At 37.9% G+C, this 12389-nt stretch overlaps 1 protein-coding gene across 1 annotated transcript in view; it reads left to right on the top strand.

Moving 5' to 3' along the window:
- The window catches only part of LOC124256690 (mucin-like protein), a 37086-nt gene that overhangs the window by 17676 nt on the left and 7021 nt on the right, over nt 1–12389 (top strand). The window contains 9 exon segments of the mRNA XM_046690663.1: nt 69–188; nt 771–899; nt 1489–1608; nt 2117–2377; nt 3029–3151; nt 9075–9200; nt 9553–9660; nt 10595–10708; nt 11322–11579. Coding sequence (XP_046546619.1) covers nt 69–188; nt 771–899; nt 1489–1608; nt 2117–2377; nt 3029–3151; nt 9075–9200; nt 9553–9660; nt 10595–10708; nt 11322–11579 — 1359 coding nt within the window.

Consider the following 12389-nt stretch of genomic DNA (forward strand, 5'->3'; position numbering starts at 1 on the left):
AGTGTATGGGTTAGTCATGTCGATAACGCTATCAATTCTATGACCATATTCACGTCAACGTGTTTCAGACATCAATGAGTGTGACTTGAGACTTGACAACTGCGACCAAATGTGTAACAACACCCCGGGGTCATTTCAGTGCGCGTGTCACGAGGGGTACAACATGACTGTAAACGGGACATGTAAAGGTAACCTCAAGAAACTCATGAACGATGATAGATTCTTGTCTGATTGTGTTTTATAACACTAACAATAGCACCACCACCACCACCACCACCACCACTACTACTACTACTACTACTACTACTACTACTACTACTACACCAACAACACCACCACCACCACCACGACTACTACTACTACTACTACTACTACTACACTACCACCACCACCACCACCACCACCACCACCACCACTACTACTACTACTACTACCACCGCCCACCACCACTACTACACCACCACTACACCACCACCACTACACCACCACCACCACTACTACACTACACCACCACCACCACTACTACTACTACTACTACTACTACTACTACTACTACTACACCACCACCACTACTACCACGACCACCACCACCACCACCACCACCACTACTACTACTACTACTACTACTACACCACCACCACCACCACCACCACACTACTACTACTACTACTACACCAACAACACCACCACCACCACCACTACTACTACTACTACTACTACTACTACTACTACTACTACTACACTGTATATATATGTCTTCCCTATGACAGTCATTGCAGCTGGTTCGAAGACGTGTGCTGAAAGTGGTCTGAACTGTTCCCACTGTTTGGAGGATTCACGTGGTGCCGGGTGTTATTGTCCACGAGGATTGACACTGGTCGATGGGACGATATGTCAAGGTCAGACTACTTTTCTTATGCCATTCAACATGTAAACATGGACTTCGATACCTTCACCAATATATATCTGATTAAACAGCATCGAAAACTACAATTAGTGCAATCTTTTGTCCAATTTAAATATAAAATACCGCAGACTTGGTTTGATTCTAAATTATAGATAAACCTTTGTGGGAGTGTCTGCAGGAGAGAAATCCTACTCCGTACATGAGCTCATACATATACTGCGTGTTTCTTGCTTAACTTTCAGCAGTATGTGATCTGTATGACAACGGTGTGTAGATAATAGAGTCAATCCAGTAATTGATGCAATAGTGATCCATCCGGGCAACTTCAGCACGACAACATATTTTGAACCTTATCACCGAACCCGTCTCCCGACAAATTGCATCCTCGATAATCTCCAAGGTATACGTGCCGATAGTATAGTTGAGATTTATCGGAACGTATGCCCTGGATACTATCGAGGATGGACCAATTTAGTCGCTTGTCATAACCTGCATGGGCCCCTATTTTAACCCAGAAGGCCTACTGGTCTACTATTTAAAATGTCAATATGTTAAAATAGTGGGTTGTATATTCTGGTCAGACATCGACGAATGCTCCACCAAACAGCGTTGCGATCACACCTGCAGCAACATCGAAGGCGGCTTTCTCTGTTCCTGTGCTCCTGGATACACCCTTCAGGTTGACAAGACCACGTGCAAAGGTACAACATAATCTACACACACATGTACCTTTCAGAGAAACTGACTTATTCTTCTCAGAAAGCATGAACAACAGAAAAAAGCTTCATTTCTAGACATTAACTTCGGGAATCCCAAATGAAAACAGATGTAAGTTCTGCTGCCATGTCTCATTAACAGGCCATTAGGTTTTACCTTGTCAGTGTTTTTCATGTGTATGCGGGAATGTTTTGCATGATCATTCAAGTGCTTCTTGTTCTCAGCATGTCTCACAATGCATTGTACATTACAGTCACTGAAGATTTCTAGAAGCAGGTTGACAGTCAAATTAAACTGGCATAGAAAAACGGAACAATCAAGAATCGAAATGCGCTGAATACGGGTCTCAAAGTTTTGATTTTCTGTTTGATTAAACAATGTTTGTTTCGGCTACTGGTTTCGGGATTGTTTTAGACAGCGTGTTAAGTTAGGTCTTTCAGTCCTTGGGAATCACTCAATGGCTTCCTATACGTGTACACTGTTACCCTCCAGCTTGCACGGTTCCCTTGATGTTCGGTCCCAATTGTTCAATGAGCTGTGCCCAATGTCAACATCTTCAACGATGCGACCAAGAGAAAGGGTGCATCTGTGAGGAAGGTTATACTGGAAGTGACTGCAGTGACGACATAGACGAATGTCAGAGAGACAGCTCCCCTTGTTCCGACAACTACGAACAATGTGTCAACACTATCGGTAGCTTCATTTGTGACTGCAGGGGAGGGTATTATAGGAATCCCAACGGTTCGTGCCAAAGTAAGTAAAGATATATCATTCGGTACAGACAAGAAATATTTGAAATGGACTGTTATTTTCTGTTATTAGTATTTAACAGTTATATATTTTTCAGCATAACTTAAAAAGCGAAACATCCAGTGTATCATCATAACTCTTACTGTGTACTGATATCAGTGCTGGAAATAGACACTGGCCCGAAGGCGCGAGGCCGACAGATTTTGTTCTGGGGGTGATAGGTTTTACGTTTCAGCAAGCCCTCGCAGCCTGAAGTTTATTTTAAACTGTAAACATCGTAAATGACCAATTACACTCAGATTGCTTTGTGATACAGGGTCCATCTTCAAAGTGCTCCACTCGTTAAACAATCATTCTGACTGGGAACTTAGAGCGGAGAACAGCTAGGAGACCAGTTTATGTGCATTCTCAGCAGTACAGGTGCAATCCCATGTCTTGCTGTTGATACCATTATTGCATTATACCATTTGGTATCAGTGTTTTGGAATTTACCTTGCAAGAGTATTCTTTTCAGCTAATGTTTCGTCCTACACTTGGCTTATAGGTTTTTAGTATGCTAGCTCTAAGTTTACTGTGCTGAGCTTCAGACATTGTCTATTTATAGTACATGTAGCTTTAATGAAAGCTTAACACCTAACTCTATATTTGTGGCAGATATCGATGAATGTACCACAGGAGATTACAGCTGTGAGGAACATGCCAGTTGCCATGACAATGAAGGGAGCTACACGTGTGTTTGTGATAAAGGTTTCTCTAAGAACGGGACACAGTGTAAAGGTATGGTGAATACAATCTGGATACCTGCAGTAACAGCCGTACCCCATTCTTATTCACACAAAGCATTATCTAAGGCTCTAAGTGTGATATGTCCGTTTTGACGAAACGTGACGTGAAAGGACTGCAAGGTGACTGACTGGCTGACTGACTGAGTTTGGTTTTACGCCGCTTTTGAGCAATATTCCAGCAATATCACGGCGGGGGACACCAGAAATTGGCTTCACTCATTGTACCCATGTGGGGATTCGAACCCGGGTCTTCGGCGTGACGAGCCAACGCTTTAACCACTAGACTAACCCACTGCCCCACTGCAAGGTGAACACGCATATGAGATACACGGGGATATGTTGTTTGATCATTCAGTGCAGCGGCCCCATCCACAAAACGTTCCTAGCACTATGCCATTTGTAGGCCGATGATAAAGTATAGAGTTTACGATGGGTCGTAACGTTGCGAACGCTTTGTGAATCGAGACCCTGGACACTTGAAGTAATTTAGAAAACAACGTTTTCACCCGTCATAACTCGGGTTTTGTTTGACATAGATTTATGCTCTGGTCTCGTGGCTGGATACCCGCAGTTACGTCCATATACCCTTTTTTTTTTTTTTTTTTTTTTTTTTTAAATCTTTTTTATTTGTTCCCATAATTAAGGTACAAGCATATAAAGTAAAGCAATAAATGCATAAATACATGATCAAAGTTCATTGGGTTCAACACAAATGTTAGGTCAACTGATAGCATAGAGAGAATATACTCCAGTAACAATTATTCCCCTTTCATTAAAGATTACGTCAGAAATTAAATATTGAGAATAAAGGAAACCATTTGTCTGAAAATTGATCAGATTTATTGGTCCTTCTGGATATGAAATTTTCAACCGTATAAATGTCTTTCAAATTTTTTAAAAAATTATTAACTTTTGGAATTATTTTCTTCAAAGTGCAAGTATATATATAATTTTTAGCAGATAAGATTATATGATTTAGTAATGGCTTATTACCCAAAATTCCAAACCAAACCAAGGTCTTTGTTATATCAAATTTCTGTATATTTTGGATTATCCAGTTTTCAAGTTCCTTCAAGAAGGTTTGGGTTACAACACAATCCCAATATACATGACATAAAGTTTCACTATCAACATTACAAAGGCTACATACTGCATTGTCAACCAGTTTCATTTTCATAAGTTCTTTTTTTGTATAAATAATTCTGTGCAAAAATTAAAATTGAAAGTCTAAAAGTTTTACATCTTTCACATTCCTTCTGCAAATATTAAAAATCATACGCCAATCAAAATCAATATCGTAAAATAAGTTTTCCCATTTTAGGCAAATATGAGGTTTAATATTGTCAGATAAGAGTTTATCATAAAATAATCTTGAACCTTTTTTCGAATCCATAAAATCTTTATAAAGAAAGTTATCATCCTATTCATTGTTATATATATTTCTGTATTGTTTTATGGTCAATTTCCATGATTCAGGTATGATATAGAGAACATATCGAAGATCCATATATGTACCTCTAATATCAAATTTGAACTTCAGATCTTCAAGAGACATAAAACCATCTTCATTACAAAGGTCCTTAATTGTTAAAAGTTCCATTTTAGCCCAATGCCTGATAAAGTGATTTGGGTTTTTGAAATTATTATTCAGCCATAAAGGTTGTGCTAAAATTCCTTTAATGTTGTCTGCTTCTATGGTATTCTTATTACAGTATAATTTCCATGCCAATAAAACATCTTTCCAAAAAGGATTATCAATTTCAACAATATTCTGAAAATTTGCTCCATATTTTAGTATATCATTTAATGGAAACTTGCATGGATTACTCATATTTGTTTTTCTCAAATAGAGTCTGAGTGTGGATAATTTCATGGCATGAACAAAGGTTTTAATATCTATCATGCGTAAACCCCTTCTGTATAATCCTTTTCAAAGTGCTCTGTTTAATTTTATCATTTTTGTTGTTCCAAATGAATCTGAAAAATAGTCTCTCAAGGGAAGTGATAAATTCATCAGGTGGATTAGGTAAAGAATTGAAAATGTGAACCAGTTTTGAAAGAGCCAATGTTTTAATTACAGTGATTTTGCCAATCAGTGTGAGATGTCTTTTTCTCCATGTTGCCAATAATCTATTAATTTCTTCGAGTCTTTTTTTGTGTTGATTACCCATAAGTCATTCAAATCAGGTGTGAATTTAATACCCAAAACTTCAAATTCCTTTCTTTGCCATTCTATATTCAAATCTTCACAAATCATATCTCTGCTACCTGCATTTGAGCCTATCCAGATTGCTTTAGTCTTATCGATATTTATTCTTAACCCTGACATATTGTAAAAAGTATTAATGATATCAATAGCAGCATACAAACTTTCATCTGAACCATCCAAAAATAATTCAGTATCATGAGCATATTGTCCTAATTTATATTCCTGAACATCAATTACAATACCCTTTATATCATCATTTTGTCTTATCATACATCCAAGGATTTCAGCTACAAAACGAAACAAATATGGCGATATTGGGTCACCTTGCCTGCAACCCCGCCCATTAGGGAAGAAATCAGAGAGATGTCCATTCTGAATAACACATGATGTTGTATCATAAGTTAATAAATTAATCCAGCGTATAATCTGTGGCCCAAAACCAAATTTTAGTAAAACAGAGTTGATAAATTCTTTAGAAACTGTGTCAAAAGCTTTTTCGAAGTCAATTAAGATCAGCAGACCAGGAATATCTCTTTTCTTTGTTTCAAATATAAGATCATATAATAACCTTGTATTTTCACTAAGAGTTCTACCCGGTATGAATCCAGTCTGGTTATTATGTATCAAAGAGTCTAAGGTGATTTTTAACCGGTTAGAGATACATGCACTAATTATTTTATACAAAGCATTTAATAAAGTAATTGGTCTCCAGTTCTTTAATAAGGCCCTTTCTTTATTAGCTTTAGATATACAAGTGATAACTCCTCTCTTCATGGTAAGAGACATCTTATTTCTCCATGAAACATCATTGATAAATCTAAAAATCCACATTTTGAGTTCTTTCCAAAAATACTTGAAGAAATCTATAGGAAATCCATCAATTCCAGGGACTTTGTTATTCTTCATACTTTTTACCGCAAATGATATTTCATTCATATCTATTTCTTTTCCAAATTGTCTCTAAATTGGTCACTTAAGATTGGAATTATTACATTGTCTAAGTGGTCATCATTTTATAATTCCTTGTCTGAAGAATAAAGTTTTTATAAAATTCTTTCAGTTCATTTAATATTGATTTACTGTCAGTAATTTCCTCATTCTTATCTGTAATAACTCTATTTATTGCTTTGCTGACATAATTTCTATTTTCTAAATGGCAGAAGTATTTTGTTGCTGTTTCTCCTTCTTCATACCATAAGATTCTGTTTCTAAGTTGAATTCCTCTTATCTCTTCTTCTTTAATTTGTTGTAGTTCCAATTTTAATTTTGTAAGGTCAGCTAGTAGGATTCATTAATATTTTGGAAATCTTTTCTAATATCATCTTCACAGTCTTTGATTTTAATTTCCAATTCACTGGTCTTATTTATTGTTTTCTTTTTGAGAAAAGATGAAAAAGAGATTGATTTTCCTCTTACTTTCATCAGAAAAGTTTCCAAGAATAAGCTATCATCAATCTTCAATTTAATATCCGAATCATCAACATTTTCACCATTATGTTCGGTATCTAAATATTCTTCAATTGTATCCCTCAAGATTGATCTTACTAAATCAGCATATTCAGGATGTAAGAGTAAGGAAGTGTTAAATTTCCAATAACCCCTCCCTCTTTCTTGGTTGATAGTGTTTTCAAAAAGTAAAGCTAATGCCTGAATGATCTTTTTTATAACCAGGTATGATATCAGAATCAAGTGAAATATTAACCAAGTCTTGTGAAATTAAGAAAAGTCCAACCTTGCTTGTTGTCTAGGCTTTTTCTCCACCAGGTATACTTTCTTAAATCAGGATTCAGTTCTCTCCAAATATCTATAAGATCAAGGGATTCAATTTTGTTTAATACAATATTTCTAGCCTGAGGATTGTTGATATTTTATAATTTTCAAATCAACTGAAGGATCAATGACCAAATTCCAATCCCCTACAATAGCTATGGATTCATTATCAAAATTACAAATATTGTTGAAAAGTTTTAGATAAAAATTTGGGTCATCATTGTTAGGTCCATATAGATTTGTAAGGGTGAATCTTTTATCGTCAACAGTTATATCAGCAATAACATAATTACCATTTTCATCCTCTAATGTTCTGTGTATGGTAAGATCAATGTCATTATTAAAGAGTATAGCCACCCCTCTAGAGTTAGATCTAAAGGGTGCAATTTTACTTTGCAAACCCCATTCATTTTTAATTTTATTTACATCTTCTTTAGCCACATGGATGTCCTGCAAACAAATGATTGAATATGATTTTTTCCTGTATAGATTCATTACTTCTGTCCTTTTATTAGTGTCAGCTAGGCCTCTACAGTTAGCTGAAACCATTCTAATTTTCTTAATTGTATCCACAGTCAGATGCAAAAAAACATATATTTTTTAAATTAACATGATTTAGAGTAAGATAGTTCATACAGGATATAAAGGGAAAAGCTGGTTGTGAATGATATATTGGTTCAACTTTCAAACAGTGGGAACAGATTTTTTCTTTAACATAACTATAAAGTGGTACAGAACAGACATGTAAAGGAAAGTAAAGTAGTGAACATGCAGGCGCTGCATGTGTTTGGTAGAAAACACAAGAGATAAAAGCCAAAAATATGTACAGAAATAAAAGCCAAAATAGAGGCATTGATGCTCTATTCTCAAACCCAATGTAGAAACTACAGCAGTCAGTGTGCCAGCTGATAAGAGCATAAACATGACCTCAAGGTCGAGGTCGGACATGATTGACAAGAGTCGCATTGCCAGTCTGACTGAGTTAACCTCAAGCAGATGCGTGTCCGCTTAACAAATGACATAGATTGTACATAAATGCATATAAAAATATGAGAGGTTTACTTTTGTCGAAAAGGTAATAAGTTAGCTTGCAACTTTGAGCAATATTCCAGCAATATCACGGCGGGGGACACCAGAAATGGGCTTCACTCATTGTACCCATGTGGGGATTCGAACCCGGGTCTTCGGCGTGACGAGCCAACGCTTTAACCACTAGACTAACCCACTGCCCCACTGCAAGGTGAACACGCATATGAACACGGGATATGTTGTTTGATCATTCAGTGCAGCGGCCCCATCCACAAAACGTTCCTAGCACTATGCCATTTGTAGGCCGATGATAAACTATAGAGTTTACGATGGGTCGTAACGTTGCGAAGCTTTGTGAATCGAGACCTGACACTTGAAGTAATTTAGAAAACAACGTTTTGTCATAACTCGGGTTTTGTTTGACATAGATTTATGCTCTGGTCTCGTTTGGATACCCGCAGTTACGTCCATATTCTCTGGACCTATTCACAAAAGGAGTTACCTTGGCTACTATACCCTTTCAGTTTAGACGAAACGTGACCTGAATTACTGCAGTACACTTTTAATAATGGAAACGAGTATTTTCTCACGTGATAACTCGAGTTTCGTTTGATATGGCTACTTTGGTATATCGAGATATCACGTTGTATCAGCTTCATGTGGAGGAAAGCCAAGTCATGGGGAGCCTTGGTCAAACACTTTGGTGAAACCAGGGGAAAGTGTCTGGTACAAACGAACCTTGAAACATAATCAGTGTGGATTCGAACTATCAATCATAGGTGTCTTCTAAGGGGCGCAACTCTGTACAGCAAAATGGGCCATGTCTTAATTATAATAGGGATAATATTATATTTTGAATTTGAATTTGTGCACCGATTATTCATGGACTTTCTAATGTGCATTTCAGACATCGACGAATGCACACTCAAGACAGACAACTGTGTACAAGATTGCGAGAACGTGGAAGGCTCCTTCAACTGCCTCTGCCATCCTAGCTACGTCTTAAACAGCGACGGCTTTAACTGTACAACTGGTAAGATCTGGGAAATCTGGCAAATGTTTGGTGGGTCAGGATTATAAGACTAGCCAGGGGTGACTGGCTGAGTTTGGTTTTACGCCGCTTTAAGCTATATTCCAGCAACATCACGGCGGGGGACACCAGAAATGGGCTTCACACAATGTACCCATGTGGGGATTCGAACCCGGGTCTTCGCCGTGACGAGCCAACGCTTTAACCACTAGGCTACCCCACCGCCCCAGCCAGCGGTGAAGGGGGTGAACTGTTGCATCTTCTAAACTGTTTTTCGGCAAGTAATGTATGTTATAAGTCACATGAAGCTCTTCAACAAAACGGCTAACTATTCTGTTTGTATCAATGGTTTTAGACGTCGAAGAGCCATGCCCAATAGACTGTGGGATACATGCTGTATGTAACGCCAGTGGCCCCTGTGTTTGTGAGAGGGGATACGACAACGTTACCGGGATATGTGAAAGTGAGTATACATCATTACTCTACTGTGGACTACTTGATTCCGATTGCTCGATCATGGGTATCATTTCACCACAATCGTAGTACATAACACGGAATAATATTCACAAAGAAGTACATCTTTCCCCATCACTGTAACAGTCAATGTGAAATAAGTCAAAAATAAATTAGGAACGGTTCCAGAGTCAACTTGCAACGGTTAGATCTGCAATGCCATGATTTCACACTCATTTTTAAAGAAACGGTTCGAAATTACAACCAGGGTCAAATCTACACTTGTCTACTACTACATCGAGAGCTTTCTATCTTGATCTCCGAAGTTTTCGGGTCTTACGCAGGTAATGACACTGCGGCCGCATGTCTAGTACATAGCACATATTACTGCCCCGGAACAAAGATCCTGATCACAGATTATGCTACAAAATATGCATCAATGTATTTATTATATTCTGTTTCAAGAACCGTTGTAGATTAATAATTTACCAGGAGTTGTTCGATCTTCCTTCGAATGTGCGCTTCTACCTTTATAACAAATGCAGGCATATGTACTGCCAGTAAGGTTAGGAAGTACGTGCTTTAATGTTCAGACGCAGAGAATTTAGAGACAAATACATACTATCATGTTTCTGTGTCATGCAAGCTATCTGATGTATTAGGCTTTTCTTCTGTTGTCACAAACCTATTAATGGATCCCCGATAGGATAAAGGATACAGATATTTCCCTCAATTTCTCATTTATGAAACACGTAAAACAAGTATGTTTATGTATGACTCTAACACCTTACTGGTTCATATCCATCTAAAAGCGTCGGTGTATAATGTTGTGAGATACATGTATAACACCGTATATTAACACGAATATTAAAGCGAACTAATGTTCAGTGTTTACAAGCTGCTACCTTCACAGAGCTCATAAGATCCAGAAACTTGTATTACAGAAAAGACCCATGCAGCGGACGCCTCTGTACACATGGCAAGTGTGATAACAGCACGGGTTTCTGCCAGTGTCATGATGGATACTTTCGTGGACAACACGAAACTAAGCTGTATAGGTAACGTCATAACACTACACATAAATATTACATTTAAAGGGCTCGACAGTCCAGTACCTATTCATTATGCAGATCTAATAATAATATATTGTTTTTTCCATCGTCGAATTCCATGTCGGGTGCCGTTTGCTCAATGTCGGTGTGCTCATAGAGGTGCAACATTATAACTGAACAATGCGTTCTTATATGTCATTCTCAACTCCCTGGGGAGTAACCCATGGGGTTAACAGTCACATTATGAGCTCATCCGAAACCATTGCTTGCCGCGTGAACTGAGGTATATTTCCAACTGAGGTATCTCCTAAAAGTGTGTATATTAATCACTATTACTGCATTTAAAGCCTTTCGTGCAGACCCGTGAAGATCCGGGTTAGAATCGGTCTTAAGTAACCAGTGCTTGTCGTAAGAAGCGACTAACGGGATTGGGTGGTCAGGCTCGATGACTTGGTTGACATATGTTATCGTATTCCAATTGCGTAGATCGATGCTCATGATGTTCATCACTGGATTGTGTGGTCCAGACTCGATTTTTTACACACCGCCGCCATATAGCTGGAATATTGCTAAGTGCGGCGTAAATCTAAACTCACTCACTCACTCCTGTTTCAAACAGCCTGTCATGACGGAACCTGGGGCCCTAACTGTACGCATAGATGTACCTGTGGTCCCAAAGCTACTACAACTGTCTGTAACCACATCAGCGGAAACTGCACCTGTAGCCCCTACTGGACAGGACCAAACTGCACGACACACGAGAACGAGTGCGATAGGGGCGTTTGTGGTAACGGAACTTGCACTAACACTCCTGAGTCGTACAACTGTTCTTGCAGTGAAGGGTACAGCTTCAACCCTGACAAAGGGCAATGTGAAGGTATGCTTAAGAGTTTCGGAGTATAACGTACATCACAGGACTGCCTATATTATTTGTTCAGCCGTTATCATTTGCCGTTCATTGTCATCACAAACAAAATTTCAAAGGACTGTTTTTCTTTTTTTTAAAGTTGGTACGTAACAGTAAATGGAAGATATGTTAACATTAATAACTTCTTTGTTGTATTGACAACTCTATATTGCTTTAACCGTTACTTTTATTGTTGCATTATGTTCATTTTCCATTTAACTGAATATTTACTCAACAAAACAGTTAAGGACCACCCCAATATTCAATATGAAGTATCATATGGATCGTAATATGAACTATCAAATACTTTAATATTGAAAAATAGGGTGGTGCGTAACTACTTTTGTTGAGCATATTTAGGGCTAGCTGTCCGTATGCGAAAACGGTTGTATCATGATCTAACGGGATATGTGTGCATATTTAGTACTAACAGTCTAACACCATGGAAAATTCAAAGTTCATGGCGTCAAATCTGCATCACTGTTTTATACAGTATCTAGATTTACTTAACAATACGTGTTTTTCTTTCTTAATGCCAAACATTGCCTCTTCTTTTAAAGCCTCGATAAATGATGCCAGCGGGAAAATGTCAGGTTCGATATGGTTAGATTTGCAAGTTTGTAAAACGTGCATGCATGTTGTACTTCTACATATTGTTGTATTCACACGTGTGTTGTTCACGACAGTGCATGGGATGTTGTAACTCCGACATGTATTATTCACAGAAGTGCTTCGACTGTTGTATTCTGCTGTACCTTCTTCAGTGCAGTACATATACTG

Source organism: Haliotis rubra, unplaced genomic scaffold, assembly GCF_003918875.1.
Source record: "Haliotis rubra isolate DU_JTF1 unplaced genomic scaffold, ASM391887v1 Scf635, whole genome shotgun sequence".
Lineage (NCBI taxonomy): Eukaryota > Metazoa > Mollusca > Gastropoda > Lepetellida > Haliotidae > Haliotis > Haliotis rubra.